The sequence below is a fragment of the Heloderma suspectum genome, chromosome 12 (genome assembly GCF_057233095.1).
Source record: "Heloderma suspectum isolate Gila_16-S chromosome 12, 16-S_ref, whole genome shotgun sequence".
In the NCBI taxonomy this organism is placed as follows: domain Eukaryota; kingdom Metazoa; phylum Chordata; class Lepidosauria; order Squamata; family Helodermatidae; genus Heloderma; species Heloderma suspectum.
In genome coordinates, this window is record NC_139469.1 from 7,277,320 (window position 1) to 7,295,102 (window position 17,783).

Genomic DNA, 17,783 nt, shown 5'->3' on the forward strand with positions numbered 1-17,783 from the left:
ACAGGAATTTAAAATACAGATTTAAAACAGCAAAGATAAAAATTTAGAAAGCTAAAAAGCCTGGGAAAATAAAAAGGTCTTCACCTGGCACCGAAAGGAGTACAATGTAGGCGCCAGGCAAACCTCACTAGGGAGCTCATTCCAGAGCCGGGGTGCCACAACAGAAAAAGCCCTCCTCCTAGTAGCCACCCGCCTCACTTCCTTTGGCAGATTAATCAAACAGAATCCTCCCAAGCCAAAGTGCATACGGCAGTGATGACATCATGGGCAGTGTACAGCCCCTGAACAGTTTGACTGGAAAAATTCAGCCCCACAAGCTGAAGAAACTGCCCATCTCTGCTCTAGTGGCTTCCACAGAGAAGGTTCTTCCAGTTCCGAGGCTATTTGCATCCCACAGCAATCTCATACAGCCGCCTATTTATAACTAGGCACAAGCCATGCATGATGGAAAGAAGCTCTCTTACCAAGAAGCCTTTCTTTGCTGCCATCTGGTGGGCTCTGGCTGAATGTGTGCAATCACTACAAATAACCCCCCTACCTCTGTTCTGGCAAAGCATCTAATTTTAAATGGTCTATCTCCAGCTGCAGATGGGCACACTCTCCAACACAGTCACATTCAAATACTTGGCCCCCACACTGAAATTGTGTCTCCCCTTGTGACAAAACGTGAATGAATAGTAAATGAACATTAGTTATCTCCTCCTTCCAAACCTTCCTTGGAAAAGAACCCAATTTTAAATCCTCTATAGAAGTCAGACTCTGTTATCATCTGCTAGTCTCCCACAGTCAGGTAGACTTAAGGAGTTGAGCCGAACTCCCAGGTTGAAAAAAGAATCTTCTAGAAATGCTGACGTGCACTACTGCTGTTGCTGACAAGACCACTTTAAACGGGGTACATAGTTAACATTTCAAAAGAAGGCAGCCAAAAGGGATTGGAAAGAGATGAGGAAAAGCGCCACGCAACTAAGTGCTGTTATTTGGGGAGCGGGATGTTTAGTCAAATAAACCATAAGAAAGACATTTAAGGCAACAATTTCTACAAGACTTTTAATCCAAGCAAGAGGATCTACTGAGAACAAAACCATTTGGGAAGCTTAAAAACAAGGGAGAGGAGATAAATACACATTGAAACCCTCTTCTAGATAAGCATGAGTTTGCTAGAGAATTAGCCAGAGGCCCTGCTCGAACATCACACATGACAATGCTGCTGTTGCCAGAACAGCTGCTGGGTGAGCAAACGGATCTCAAATCAGGAAGGATGTCAGTGGGATCCATGCATAACTGAGTTAAATAGGGCTGCCTCTGAAGATGGTTCAAAAGCTTCAATTGGTCCAAAATGTGGCTGCCATGGTTTTAACTGGAACCACCAGTCTAGGCCGCATTACTCTTATAATATATAACATCTTCATTGGTTACCAATTTGCTTCCAGGCTTCCTTTAAAGTGCTGGTTTTGACCTTTAAAGCCTAAAACAACCTGGGACCTGACTATTTCAGCATCGCCTCTTTCCGTATAAACCTGTTAGAGTACTAATATCCACTTCTGAGGTGAAACCCACAGACTTTCATCTGTCATTGATATAGCCAAGAAAGGAGGTGGATGAAAAAGGGACAGAATCTGGAGATTTGTTGCTGCTATTCTTACCATCTGGTGCTTTAAAAACTTGTTTTTAATGTTAATTGTATTGTGGATTGTATTGAATTACTGCGATTTTTACTGACTTCTGTTAGCTGCCTTTTTTGCTGTCGAACAGCAGGATGCAAGTACCTAAAATAAATAAAACAGAATGTGCTCTGTCAGCCATGGACTCACTGGATGGCCTTGGGGGTCATGTCATAGATTCACTCCTCATTTCTCTCCCCATCTATAAAACATGGATAGCAATAACTTACTTCACAGGGTTGGTATAAATAATTTTCACTTTATAAGTATCATATAAATCAGTGGTTCTCAAATTGTAAAGCACGTTTAGTGAGGTGAAGAATTTTAATTTTTGCCCCCTGTCCCTCCTCAATGAGTGCCTTGGCAGAACCAATAATACCAAAGCATTAGCACAATATAATTGCGAAGGACATCAGCCAAAATGTGGGCAGAGTGCTCATGTAGGAACCTCAGCCCCTTCCACCTCTCTCCTTTGTTCATTTCCTCTTCTAGATTGACTCTCCCCTCTCAGGCTCCTACTTTTTAACTTCTCTTGCCTCCACATGCTTTCCCAATCCTCTATTCCTAGAGCCTGCTCCTTGCTTATGGCCCTGCCAGCTCTGTCCCTCTCTAGGATCTGAGCAACTCAGCCGATGGAAGCCAAAGTCCTTCTTCCTGCCCCAACCCCTCTGCTGACATAGAGGCAGCTCAGAAATCGCTGTCATATACATCACTATTGCCATCATAAAATACCATACTGTGTGGCAAGACAGACTGTGTTTATGCGGAAGTATCTTTTTCCACTGCTTTCTGATTGACTAGGATGCCACAGCCCTGCTCACTTTGCTCCCCTTTCATGCGCTGGTCCTGTTTGACTGGGTCCTGAAACAAACCATTATTTCTCTTGCCTTGGGGAGGAGCTCACTGTGACATGAGTTGAAAATTAGCAAGGGTTTCGGGGCAGGCCGCAGATAGGACCATGTGAGTGTGCACTGGAGGTTGGCAAAGCCACAATTACAAACCAGCAGCACTCCTGGGGTGCTCACCACTTTTAGTCTACCTTGCACAGGATCAGCTAACAGAACTTGAAACATATGGCAGCCTGTCTACATGAAGACATATACATCTGTTAAGCAAACATTCGCTCAAACATGTATTAAAAGCAAGCACACTTGTGTGTGTACGTCCTTAGGGAGATGCCTTGTTAAGTGCAAAAACACTTTACAGGCATTCTCTGCTGTGAGACCCACACTCCTTGAGCCCCAATGCCATTTATTTCACTGGAAGGCCCAACCTAGCCAGATGGCTCAGTAAGAGTGGGGTACAAAGCACAGCATAGAGACTGTATCCAACCTTTGAAGCAGAATTAGCTTTGCCCTCACTGACAGCACCAAGTGCACTGAAGGAAATAAGCAAAAATCAACTGGAAGCAATATACAGATTGGGAGAGAGATCATTACTGAATACAGAGTCAGGGGTTTGTGGGAAGAGTGGTTTGGGTTAGACCAGGAAAAAGAATGCTCAGTAATAGTTTTCTGTTGACCCAGCCTTGCAAAATTGGTGTAGCAGGAGGTTTCAATTTTAGCCAAGATATTACCAATCCAGTCTTGAAGAAAGAGTCAAGATCAAAAAGTAAATAGCAACAGTTTACATACATGTATACCTGCTTTCTTGTCCAAGAACTGGAGAGCAGCACAGATATATCAGTCTCTAATATAGTACAACTTATTATATTCATATGTAAACTACTTCAGGATTTGTGTAAATGAGAAGTGGTACAGATATATTGCTAATAATTATCAGCATCACCAGCATCATGGATCCAGAATGGAGGGAAAACTTGCTTGTATTACTACTTATGAGCCTACCCACTTGATACCACCATCTATACACTAGCAAGAGTATGAAGAGGGGCATTTTAAGTGGTTGCTCCTCCCACTACAGAGTTCCCAAAGTACAAAAAGAAAGAACCTTTCAGAATCACTGCAAAACCTACCTGCTTGGGCAGTATCTTCTAGCTGAATGCAGCCTTTGCCAAGGGCCTCACTTCTATCTTAGAATGCCTTAGAATGAACAAATTCATGGAGGACAAAGCTATCAATGGCTACCAGTCCTGTTGGCTATGTGCTACCTCCAGTATCAGAGGCAGTAGGCCTATGTACACCAGTTGCTGGGGAACATGGGTGGGAGGGTGCTGTTGTGCTTGTGTCCTGCTTGTGGGTTCCTGGTTAGCAGCTGGTTGGCCACTGTGTGAAAAGAATGCTGGACTAGATGAACATTAGGTCTGATCCAGCAGGGCTCTTCTGATGTTCTTATGTCTTCTGAAGATGTAGACTACCAACTAGATGGTTGCCTTGCAACTGTTCCTCATAGAAGTGTTAACTCAATAGGCTACCAGGATTACAGGTGCCATGTCCCATTCAATTTAATATAAAGCAATCTCAGAACAGGCTCATGTTCTTTGCCTTGGAGGCAAAGAACAGCCACACTGAGAAAAGTTTAGCATTTGAGCTGGGCCTCCTGTCAGCCCCAAAACAAAGGACCTATTCAGAAGTCCAGGATGCCCTCCAATTCCTGAGAATTAAGAAACTTCTGTGCACTGGGCTGCTAAGCAGTTCCAAAACAGAGAGCTATCTGCAGCAATGAAGTCTGCTATAGCAGTTTTAATTAAATTGCCTTTATGGCACAACTGCAGTCAGTTTAAGTCTCTGCATGTGCATGCGCGCACATACACACATCTCCTCTAATGTTTTCCAGTGACTTGACTTCCTCAAGGAATTTCCCAAACAGCTCCTTCTGATTTTGAAGCTTATTGGGGAGACCTGGGGGCGCCCCACCATATTGAGAAAACCCACAACCTCTTGTTTCCCTGGCTATGTTATGGGAATAACCATACTATGCAGTGCACAGAGGAATATCAAAGCCATAATATCTGCAAATAAAATTGTAGGATTTACTGTCCAATCTCTGTGTAAATCACTTGAAAATTAACATGCGCTAAATGAGGGCAGAAAAGGGAAGAAAGGAAGGAAGTCAAAAGGGAGTTGCAGTATGCAATGCTGAGAACAGACACACAGATTACTATTCCCAGTAAAATTACAAAAAGGAATGCACACATAAGCAAAACCACAGATCATGGGCAAACCCACCTTTGCTAGAAGAAATCTGATTGGGCAAATAAGGAGTTTACCCAGGAGGGATAGTACAGTGCACACAGTGCTTAAAACAGATACCCAGCTTACTTTTCCCAGTATAGCTGCAATGGAACATACATCATGGGCAATCCTCTATCAAACACTGCCCACAAGGGCAAGGAATTTGATCAGTCAGAAGAACAACAGCTAGTTCTGAACACAGCTGAAGTAAAGAGAGAATTAGCATGAACTTAAGAAAAGGATATCCCCCCTCCCACGCGCACACACACCAGGATGCTTTACTGTTAGTAAGGGCTCAGACAAGTAAGATATCACATTGGAATGGCAGGGAAGCTAGTGGGACCAAACGTGTACTTTGTGAGCATCTGGGAAAAGGATGAAGCCCCCTGGAATGCTTAGCTGTCTGTCACTGTCAGCATAGAGAAGATGGCACAATAAGGTAGCAGGGATAAAAGGCCCGGGGTGGGGGATGACGACAACAAAAGGTTTAAAAATCCAAAGTAACACAAACCATCTATTTTCTCTCAGATGGAAGTAAATGTCACTAAAAACATTTTTCATCCAAAGCTATGTTCACGGGCAGAAAACCATTAAGTAGCAATGGGAGACCTGTTAGAAATTATACCTGTTAATCCACAGGGCTCACTCCGGTTAATTCTTCATCACATCAAGAATGACAACACAGCATGTCAATTGCCGTGGGGTTGAACCAGAAGCCCTGCAGGTAGAACAATAATTCCCTGTTCCCTGTGCCACCAGGGTCATTGCTACATTCAGACAATTCAAGCCAAGATACTAAACACCTGCTGTCCTGGGAATCAGGCGGTCCTGGACTGCCAACCCCATGGCACTGCCTGCTGAATGGCATCTAGACCTGCCTGGGCTTTAAGGTCTATCTCAGACGCCGTGCCTGCTCTGCTTTTATCCGGAACCATGAAGTGGGTGAGCACAGGAGACAGGACCTTCTCAGTGGTGACACCCACAGCTCTGGAATACCCCTTCTGGTGGAGATCCAGCCAGCTTCCTCTTTCTTATTTTTTAAACAAAAATTACAAGCATTTTTATTTTAACAGGATTTTAATGCACAATTTCTGTGGTGTGTTTTTTTTAACTGTTTGATATTGGTTGCTTTTTTTAAATTGTATTTTTTTCTGTCTGGCTTTTACTATGTTATTGGGAGATTATTGTATTCTGTTTTCATTTATATATGCCACCCTGAGTGTACTTTTAGCAGAAGAGCAAGATATAAATGCATTAAATGATAAAATACTAATTAATGATAATGCTAATCTTTTCAAGGTCAGTCGGTGGGTAGATTAAATATTTTACATTCAAAAGGGACAAATTAGCTCCACGGTCTGCTGAACTCTGTTGGGCAACTCATTCCCGAGAGAACTACTATTCCTCCACTGTTTGTCTGCCAGCCAGCATGTGTCTGGCTCCCAATACTCACCACTCTGCTAGCACTCAGACCTGGGCATCTGCCAGGCCATAGCAAACCACCACAGCCCTTCCTGCATTTACATGCCAGCAAACCACCACCACCACCACCAGGTACAGCATGATGAAAGATGTGAACAAGAACTGAATAACCAAAATCATATGACTTCGAAGACTAGGGAAGTGGAAAGAGAGGTTGAGGAAATGTATACAATTCAGTGCTGCTTTACTGATCCAGCAAGGCAGTTGGAGGTTACACGAGTAGAAGGACATGCTTATAAATCCTTGGTTGCAGTTCATACAATGCATCCCAGGAGAGGCCACACACTGCCTTTGAGATTTGATTGATACAAAGATTTGCCTAGGAAGAAAAGCTAAGAGCACATGAGAAATGCAGTGATGGGCAGGCAGGCTGCTAGTGTGAGTGCCCAGATAAATATTTTGTCTCATCCACATGTACACTTTTAAAGAGGAACAGGGGCGGCTTAACATTTCGCAGAGATCTGTCTATTTTATGGTGATTATTATAAGCACTGGCAGTGCCAAGCTGCCAGTACCCGCAGATGTGCCACAGCTATTAGGGGCTAGAAAAAGGTGAGAATACATTGCTGATGAGTTTTCAGGTCACCAGGAGAGGACCACTACCCCCACAATAATCTCTTGAGAGAACAGAACGAGAACATATGGCCTTTGATGTGTGGAAACTGCTGGGCTCATAATTAACCGATTAGAGTACACATGGAGCTCCTAGGCAGTATAAATCAGTGTAAAAAATGCTGCGGACTACTGAAGGTGTCAGTCTCCCCTGCAAATCTCTCTTCATTAACGTTTCATGCCGAGCCAAATGTATTGTAATGAAAGGACCATTAATGGAGTTACATTAATGACAATGTGTTACTGGCATTAACCTTCCCAAGCCTAAATTTATCATCATGGCTCTCTCAAAACAACTCTGATAAACTTCAGTCAAGGGGTAAGCCTTGCTTGTGAAGTGTGTGTTTATACAGTGTTACAAAAGCAAAAATGCACCTAAATAAGCACAGGTGACTTGACTGGCCATGTAATCCCATCTGAGCCCAGGTTCACACATTCCTTGACACCAGGGCCACATCTTGCACAATGGACAAGAAGCATGAAAACTCCATCATGTGGATAGCATCTGCTATGAATCAGGTGATGCATGAGAATGCCAGATGGCCTAGAGACTCAAGTTGATTTCCAGCTGCTTCCTAGTGGAGAAGATTCATGAACTGGGCTTCTGCACATACAGGTGTTCACGTGGAGCACTGGATGTGTAAAGAGGGAAGGATTTTGTGCCACCATGTGAACTGAGTGCCAACACCTGGGAATATATACATCGGGGCCAAGTAAAAGAACTCTGTGCTATATAAAAGCTGCTGTGTTACTTAGTTGTCTTGCGTGCTCGAGAGAACCCATCACACCACATTAGAAGAATGTAATCCAAATCATCTGGAGGCCACAGAAGCCCTTCCCAATCTGGTGCCCTCAAGATGATTTGGACTACAACTCCCAGCATTCCTGACCATTGGTCACCTTGGCCAGTTCTGATGGGAGTTGGAAGTCCAGCAACAACTGGAGGCCATCAGGTTGGGGAAGACTGGTCTAAAGGATAGGTCTCTTGATTTATTACAAAGGAAATTAAAAAGGAATGAAACATTCAGCCATCTTAAGTGTTTGGTTTGGGGATTGTAAAATGGCTACTTTTTGCACAGGAGGATCTTCTGGACAGTAGGATTAAATTCAGCTCAGGAATCTGTCAGTTAGGGTGGAAATGAGCTCATAGGAGGGTCAATGGTTCATCATAAGAACCTAGCAATTAAGGGGAAATACAAACTTAACCAGGATTCTACTCTCCTGATTGGCAAAAGGGTTGAGAAAGAGAGTGACAATACTATACAAAAGCGAAGCTGGAAAACAGAGTAGTTAGTCATGATAAGTATTTGCTGGGTCAAGGAATCAGTGTAGAATAGGTCTAGCGGGATACATTTATCTCCATCTTTATTTGATCATTAGGTTAACTGTTCAAACTGTTATAAAACTGGGGGTTTTCCCTAAAAGCATTTTCTCAAAAACTATTTTTTCTTGTTGCCTTATTAAAACTTTAAATAAAGCAAAATTTGTTTTGGAAAAACTTTATCTGAGACCTTGTTATTCACCTAGTTTCCAAGTACCATATCACACTATCTAGTATATATTGTTAGCTGGATCATTAATTAAAGTCCAGAGGTTAAAGGGCTGTTTAATGGAGACAACCAAGGAATACAGATATCCCCTTGGTCTGGGTTAGCTGGTTTATTCACGTCCCCTCCTGCTTATGGTGCAGGCTGTAGCTCATGCCATCACAGGACAGAAAATGAAACAAAATACAGCAACCAAATTAAATCTTAATGTTATCATAATGCAAATGTAGAAGGTAAAGGAAAGGAGTACAGAGACATAAAGCCAGCAGTTATGTCATGTTCCATGTAAAGTTTGCTCCAAAACAAAGTCTTGTGGAGAAATCAAAGAGCTTTAAAATGAGTCAAATGTGACGATAGCTGGGCTGATTCAAAAGAGTGAATGAAGATGATTAAGAAATCATCTGTATATCTGTTATTTATCCTATAGCACACCCTATAGGTAAATTGGAGGTTCTGACTGCTTTATTTTTGGGACAAAATTCAAGACCCCTTCCTTCCTTCCTTCCTTCCTTCCTTCCTTCCTTCCTTCCTCTCTGTCTCTCTCTCTCTCTCTTAGTGTCAGCAACCAGTAACAGCTCATTATCACGTGGCATTGTTGTGTTTAACAAAAAACAGCTGCTTGACTCAATCAAATACATTTTTAAAATGCTTTATTTTTAAGACATTTCTCCATATTCTTTCTTTGGAGGAGGTGAACAGACTGGTAACAAAACAGGGAAGACAGAAAAAGACTTTTCCCTCCATAAACAAAAAAGGTGTGAAACCTGGAGGGCTACAATGGAAGCAACTTATTGAGACTGAGTGAATAGAGGTATTTAAACCATCTTAATAAGAAACAGTGGGAGAACTAAAAAAAATGCAATGAAGGGAAAGACTATGCAAAGTTACTTTAAAAGGCAAACTGCAAAGCACAACTGAAGCTGTATCTATTCATCCCCCTGGAAGACTGGGTAAAACTTTTACTAACTTGCTTCAATTCACAATACATCTTTTGTGTCCTCACACCTACAAAAGAAGCAAGCCAACAGATAGATAATGCCGTATTTCTCCAATTCCTCTGCTTTCCCTCTGCCCAATCTGTTTGGCGCAGATTTCAACTAAATAGTTTCTAAAACATCTTTAATGTCTTAACATGGTTTATAAACTAGACATTTTAAGAGGCCCACCTAGGTCAGCATCCTGCTTCACAGTCCTCCCCCTTTCACTGTTACCCTCCAGCAACTGCCTCTCAACAAGAAGAACCCATATAGCCATCATGACAAATAGCAACAGACAGACATCACAACCACCCTATGAGAACTTGGTTACTATTATTTCTGTTTATAAATCAAGAACCAAAGGCAAGAGTTTGACTTGCTGAAGTGCATAGCTGAATTAAAACCTCAACTCAGCACTGCAAGGTCCAGGTCCAGTACTCCATCCATTGGACCACAAGTGGCTCCCCACTGACACATTTCATCCCACATTTCTCCACAGAACGTTCCCGCCCCCAAACTAAATATCAAGGCAGATGTAGCCCTGAGAAGGTGTCAAGAACTAGGGTTGCATTACAGATTCTACTTAAACAAGGAACAAACCAGGCGAGGTGGGGTGAGCTGCAACTTCCCTAGCAACTGCTTTCTCTCCCTTAAAGTGATTAGCATCCCATTCGCATGGTGCCTCAACATTACCTGCATTTCAGTACAGCGTGCTTCAACTTTCTGCACCATTTCTTCAGCCTCCCGCACACGGAAGCTGAGCTGTGGAGAATGCTCTGATGGGTTCAGCTCGCTGTCATAGGACTCCAGGATTGCTCTCATTCCATCACGTGCCTGTCGACATGGGGAAAAGAAAACAAAAACAATTATCTTCCCATGCAATACATGCAGGTTGCATGTTCAAGTTAGCATAGAAGATGCATTTTCATTCCTTTCCTCCTGAGAGATTAGGCAGTTTCCCCACTGTTCTTTTCTATTTCCACACCTCTGACACCAGCATTGACAATAATAATTAAACAAAAATATTGAAATGGGGAAAACATTTGCTTTAAATGAAGTCTTTAGCTAGAAAGGCACATAGCTCATAGAGGGAAACGTATGCACACTAAAGCCTTTGCCATGTTACAAATACATAATGACAGGGGGAAAGACCCAGCTCAAACAGAAATAGCTTCTTGAAGACTCTTTGAAATGTGGTTTAAGATAGAACACTACTCTGAAAACCAGAGCAAAACTGAACACTAACACAGCCTCCAGTGAGGCTGTACCTGAACACAGGGCGAACTGTGAGCAGTATGTACTGACACAGATGCAATGTTTATCACATGAAAACACCATTTACATGGCATCCTATACAACATACAGTATTCAGTTTTTATAGCTTTCCCATGCACAATTTAATAACAGCAGCTACACATACACACACACACACACACTCGCACGCACACACACACGAGTAAAGAAGGATTCTTAAGAATCAAGACCCATTTAATATTATGCTTGGGATGCTTACACATTAGGGAATATGTGTACACACTCACATAATGAGCATCTACAGGTATCCAGTGCACTGCATGAACATGTGGTAGGCAAGATGAAATTGGCCTCCACAGCTCCCCACCACATATGCCTGCAATGGAACGGAATGGTATAACCTCAGCATCTGTGATGGCATACATGTGTAAAATGTGTAGCAGCTCCAATGTTTACACAATACAGCAGGTACATACATGAGCCTGTCAGTCTCTGGATTCAAAGACACTACACAAGAAGTGAATGGATATAAAAATGGTCCATCTCTAACACACTACTTGGAAAACAAAGCGCAGAACTATTCTACGCCACAGAACAGTTCTGCACAAACCGATTTCCTCAACGGCACAACCTCTTTGGGAACAATCTTAAAGACCGCTATGGCCTCAGAGACTTTGAAAGCATGTGGATAGCACGGCAAGACTGGAAGAACAGATGCGTGCTTGCACTGTGAAGCACAGGGGGCAAATCTAACTTATATGCTCTGGGACTCTTCCTGCATTTATCATGTTGTGGCTGAATATTTGCTACACATCCTATCAGTTGCAAAAAGCCTGAAGTGATGCGTTTGGATATAACAGAAAAACAAATGCAGCTTTCAGAAATGAGAAATTATGGCTTAGGAGCACACCAAGAACTGCTTCTTACGTTAAATGGAAACTCAAAGACTGTCTCAACCATATGGCGGGCACGTCACCCTGGAAGGGAGATGGCAAATCTGTACTATGGAATGCAGGGATGGCAGAAGAGTTTGTCTGAGCCTGGCTTGGATTCAAATTCAGGGGGTTCAAAAGACTTGGAGTCCAACCCAGACTTGAGCATTCTACCCTCTAAATCTCTTATCCCGAGCACTCAGAGTCAGAGTCCTGTATGTTTTCCCCATCCCCAAAGCAAGATAGTGGTGCTGCTTCTCTCCATTAGCTTATATTGGAACGGGGGGGGGGGGAGATAAGCAGGAGCAAAACTGGAGGTTAGTGAGTGTCCCAGCCCCTGTTGACTACCCTTCCCCCACATCTCAATTTCACCCCATGCTTTTGTTTGCTGCCACCAAGCATACTAATGAAGTGAAACAGCTCCGTTTGTTTGTATTGTGGAGGGGGCGGGAGAAAGCCAAAATCAGAGGGTGGGGGAAGGAGGCCTGACTTCCACTGGTCCTCAACAGGCGTTTGGGACCCCCTCTCCCACATTTCATTCCCCACAGTGTTTTTCACACCTCCGTAAGAACTAGTGGCTCAGCCAATTCCTAGGCAGGCAGGAAACAGATGGTTGTGGGTTGAAATCAAGGAGACAGGGCTGACCTTTTTGTCAATTTCACACCCCCACCCGCTAACAGCAGTGTTTTCCCAGTCCTCATAGGAACTAATGGTAAGAAGCCTTCAGACTGGATCAGAAAATTACTCGAGTTCTTCGGCGGGGAGGGCTCAAGAACTATGGTAACTTGGGACATTCACCCATCTCAAATTGAAAGGAAAAAATACAAGACCATGCTTTCCAAAATATGATGCACTTTCCACACATTATTGCAATGAGTTCTGTTCAGAAGGAATTCTCCCATATCTGTTTTCCACACTCCTAGTTTAGCTTACTGTCCTTTCCTTGCAATTCTTTATATCTGCAGTCTCTTTGTACATGTACACACACACACACGATAATTGGGAGTATAGTTTACAACTATGGTACAATGTCTCTAAATGTGATAATTGCCAGCTGTTCTGGATGCCAGATTTGATTTTTATTTCTGGTTACTGCTACTGGAGATTTCAGATCCTGGTAATGGATACCATTTTGTATGTTGTTTCAGCTGAACTAAGAGTCAATTCACCATACAGTTCTGTCATAGTGAAATGATTTGGGTAATCATATTTTGTATGTCCATGCGGATCCTAGTCTGGAAATGGACTCAACTCTACCACTCATCTAGAACGCCTAATGTGAGGAACTTTAAAAAAAATGCATTTCATTAAAGACAGTAACTTTAATAACAGTAACACACTAAATCACAGGGGATTGCAGCTGATTTCATTTCAAGTACACAATAATGTTCAGGTGGTTCATAGAAGATGTTTGTATTCATGTGGAGCTACCAAAATGTGTCCTTCCACAATGTGCCATAGTGCTTGGTGGTCTTCTGTTTTCATCTTCTCGGTTCCCATAATTGATACTGTCTCCAGAAAATGTTCTGCTTCCTTTTGTGATTTTGTCGCACTTACTTGTTTTGCTAGCTTTTTGTCTAAAGTAATATTCCAGACATAGCTGTACAAACTGTCAATTGGAAGTTCCATATTTGTTTTCCAATTTTTAGGTATAATTTGTTGTGCAGCTACTAACATTTCTTTATAAGGAAGGTTTTCATTTGGACCATCCAATATGAGTAACAGACATATTTCTGAGTTACAATATATGTTTTGTTATGATATGCTGCTGCATTTGTAAGGAAGATATTTTTTAATTCCTCTTACTAGTGATTATCAGCATCTTGAAAACATCTGCATTCTCTCTCATAGAATCATACAGCTGGAAAGGACCTCAGAAGTCATCTGTTGCAATCTCCTGCTGATATAGGAAATCCACTAATGCAGCATCCCTGACTGGTGGCTATCCAACCTCTGCATAAAAACTTTTAACAAAGAAGAGTCCACCACCACCTTCTGAGGCAGTCTGTTCCACAGTCAAACAGCTTGTACCATCAGCAATTTCTTCCTTGCATTTAGACTAAATCTTTTTTCTTGCAGTTCAAATATCTGGCATTAATTGAGAAAAGTGGGAAATGCATAGCAAATTCGGCTGAGGGGACGGGAATGAAATGTCAATTGTATTTTTTGTAAAAACAGAAGATTCTCATTAACAGTGCAAGGCACATATCGTGATTAGCAGGGCTATGAACCTATCTGATGTACATTTCATTATATCAGGGAGATATATAACAGACAGGGAAAGTCAGGTTAAGCCAAGTAAGCAGCCAAATTCCAGTGGAATAAAAGCAAGCATAAAAATACCGAGGAAGCTTTTTGGTACTGTCTGTTGTATCACTGCAAGTTCAAGCAAGCTGAAGAAAACTTTGAAATTGCAAGGGCAAATATTGATACTAAAAAAAGAAGAAAAGGCCACAACAACAGCTATACATAAAGCTTCCCTGTGTATAATATATTCTTTATATTATATTTTAGTATGTTTATCCTTCTTCTAAGCACATCCCACTCCCCCATTTTACTGTTAACAACAACCTAGGGAGGGGGATGTGCTTGGAGGAAGAACATCCCCCTTCTGAGAATGACAACTGGCCCAAGCTCACCCAGTGAGCTTCATGGCTCTATGGGGATTTGAACCCAGGTTTCCTCAGTCCTCGTCCACTACTCTAACCACTATACAACACTGGCTTCCAACTATTTAGCACTGTGATTCCAACAGCTCCTGATCTAAGGATGGCACAGAAAGATCCAAATACACATCCTCAAGATCGGCACAACATGTTGGTGCCTGAGGAAAGAAATCCAAATGACATCCCTTTCCCATCTAAGTGACGTTCTCAAGAAGAAGCTGCAATGAAGCACAGAGAAACTGAGCATGAGAGAATTGTGCCCCATGGGCCAGATCTACCTCCCACACTGCCATCTGAGGCATCCACCTCACCTTACTTTACAGCAGGCCTACGTCTATGGATGCTCCTAGGCAGAATTTAATACTACATAAAAAGCTGAGAAAATCAACATCCCTTGTCAAGACCTCTGTGATTTGGACTGCGAGAGCTTCCTCACTGTACCCTGTTGAACTTCAGAGAGGACCTTTATGATCTGAACTCTCTCTTCTCACTGATGTCCTATGAATTATTGAGATAAATCTGTCCATGTTTGCTAACTTAACTGCACTGAAACGCTTCTCCTGTAAGCCTCCCCTTAGGGGGACAAAGCCAGTCAGGAGGAGTTATCAATGTATTTTGCCTATGTAAGACAGAAATTCAAAAGAAGTTGTCACCCCCTCTTCCACCCCACCCTTAATGAAAAGAGCTGCAGTTCAGAAATAGTACTTGTAAGGCTAACAGACTGATACCCATGGCACATCTGGATTCTGAGGTTGTGTCCAACTAGGCTGTCAAAACGTCAAAACACTTAATAACCTAGGAGGGCTGAGGAAGAGTATATAAACTCAAAGTGGTGTGAAAAGGAAGGTGAGAATACCTGCTGGAAATTCTGCGGATCTCTTCAAAACATTCATGGTACTGAAAGGTCAGACAGGAAAGACTGGTGATGGCTCATCAGGTGAAACCAAGGGACAGCTTTGGGCTACAGAAACTGAGTTAATGAAGGAGAACAGGGAAGGCAACTGCCTTCCCACTGGACCAGAAGAACTGGCATCACCAGCTACTCCTTTTGCTTCAAAGCATCTATACAAAAGAAGCTATGAAGAGAACAGACAGGTCAACATAGCCTGCCTAGTATGGGCACCTCACACCTCCCAACCCCTTCCCTGCCTAAAAGCACTTTAATCTCAAGCTTGCAGGCTTCAAGGATATTTTCAGAAGATATATTTTCTCCTGTGATGAACAATAAATATACTGCCATCTGAAATAAAATACTACTTGACAGCCCCTTTACTGACATTTGGGGGAATTGACAAGTCTTTACTATCAGCTACCAAACAGATAAAAGGGCTATCCATCAGCAACTGCATAAGGCTTCTTTGCAATCTTCCGGTCTGACAAACCAGGTGGATCCAGCATTATGAGTGCAACCCCATGCCAGCCAATGCAGCAGCCTCACAAAATCCAACCAAGCCTCTCAATATAGCAATCCAAAAATTGCTTCTCTAGGTGTCTCTCTGCAACTACTCCAAGCAAAATTGGGTTCAAGAGAAAAATGGCCCATACAAGGATCCTGAATTGCTACTATTAACCAGAAGGTGACACCCTATACAGAGCACAAAGCAAAACATTATCAGGTGAACAAATCTGTTAGAGCTGGATTAGCTGAAAGCACCAAATCAGCCATCTCTCAAAGCATCCAAGATAGGACTTATTTCAGAACTTCATTCATCTAGGGCCTTCCTGAAAAGCAGCCAGGAAGAAGAGACTTGTAACGATACAGACAATAATAATCAGGAATGTAGACCCACTGTGGTATGGTGGATAAGAGTGGCAAGTTTGGATCAAGGAGGCCACTTGTTTTCCTTCAGCCTCACAGTCACACCTAGCTGAAAGCTTGCACCTAAGTGTTCTTCTCTGTTGCCATTGCCAAGGTTTGAGGGCAGCATGCATGTTTTGGACCCCTCAGGTTTGGGGGCAGAAAAGAGTGCTCCCTTTTTCTCTCTCTCTTTCTGAAAAGCTAGTATTTTACTGCATACCTTGGATTTCCCTTGTATGTATGAACCCACAGGCGGCCAAGACTTTCTGACCTAGCATGTCCCTGAGTGGGGATTCACTGTACCTCAAGTCACCTACCTGTGTTTTCTATGGAAAAGATAACTGGTTATAAATATAAACTACTGCTGCTAAGCTCCTCTTTTAATGTCTTATTTCTGTGACATACTAGCATTTTCTAGGCAGTTCTCCCATGCCATGCCACACCACCCCAAGAAAATACAATGTCTTTCTGGAATAAACAGAGTTGATGCTTTGAAGAGAAAAGCTATAGTACTAAAAATATAAAGGCTAATATATAGATATAGAGACAGAGACATAGATATAGATATATTATATTATAGTTTGGTATCTATGTGTACAGCCACCTGGACTTCTCTTGGATATTGTCCCTGATCTTGGGTTTACATTTCAACCCTTCAAAGGTGTGTGCTATTTGACAGCAAGTTTCTAATTAGTTGTAACACACACAAACAAAATCAATGGAAACGAAATTAAAGTTACAAATCTAACTAAAGTCAATCAGATACCCGGGGAAAACTTGTTCCTGGGGTAAAGTTTATCTAGTGTCATAATTTTATTGAAATCCTATATCTTCCTATTGACTTTTATCGTTCCAAGCAAGATGTGAGAGTTATCATTATTACAGTCTCAGTGTTGCTTGCAGGGCCAAGGAGGGACTTTTCCTTTTATAAACAAGCCGTAATTGTCTACTTTATTGATCAATAAATCTCTAAACTGACTCATTTCACCACAGTTCTATTATATTATGGCTTCTGCACCATTTTCCAACCAAAAATATAGTGTTTTTCTCCTTTCCTTTTTTAAAAGAGAGATTGTTTTGTCATTAAAAGAAAGAAAGAAAGAAAGAAAGAAAGAAAGAAAGAAAGAAAGAAAGAAAGAAAGGAAGGACGAACGAACTACGCTGGCCGGCTTTCATAATGACTTTTTAATGACAAATTCTAGTCACGGTTAAATCTGCTTTATTTCCACATGAGTGAATTTCAGCTATTAATCCAAAAACAAACTCGCAGCTCACTTGCTCCCCAGCACACACAGAAGCCTAAAGCTCCACTCTGGCAGGTACAATTGTGATGATACTTTCCACCCAGTGCCTGTTCCACAGTGTGGAAGCAGTCCCATTCCTAGCATTAAATCTGCATTTTGCTTAATTAACAATGATTTAAGGAGAATATTAATAGACTGTTTCATTAGTAGGAAATCAAGGAAGTACTTTTCTCCTCCATCTCCCCCCTTCAGATTAGTGAGTCCAATTAGCCAAAACAAGAGATATTTTCAACAAGAAAAGTGAAGTGCCTGGATTCTAGGCTCGATTGTAAAACTATTTGAAATGGCAAAAGGGAAGATAGTTATTTAACTTCATCTGTACGCTCTTTGTCTCAAAAAGTGCCCGAAGTGGCTAATAGACACTGATGTAGACTGCAGGAGATAATACGTGAAGAGGAGGTTTACTCCAGCATTTC

The 17,783-nt window shown here is 42.1% G+C and overlaps 1 protein-coding gene across 9 annotated transcripts in view; it reads right to left on the reverse strand.

Moving 5' to 3' along the window:
- MAD1L1 (mitotic arrest deficient 1 like 1) overlaps positions 1–17,783 on the reverse strand; it is a 635,972-nt gene that overhangs the window by 381,194 nt on the left and 236,995 nt on the right. For all 9 annotated transcript variants that reach the window (XR_014785506.1, XR_014785504.1, XR_014785505.1 and 6 more), the window contains one exon: positions 10,107–10,247. Coding sequence is in view for 6 of the 9 variants with exons in the window: in XM_084818232.1 (XP_084674358.1) it covers positions 10,107–10,247 (141 nt within the window). In the remaining 3 variants the exon portion in view is untranslated. The remainder of the gene's footprint in view (positions 1–10,106; positions 10,248–17,783) is intronic.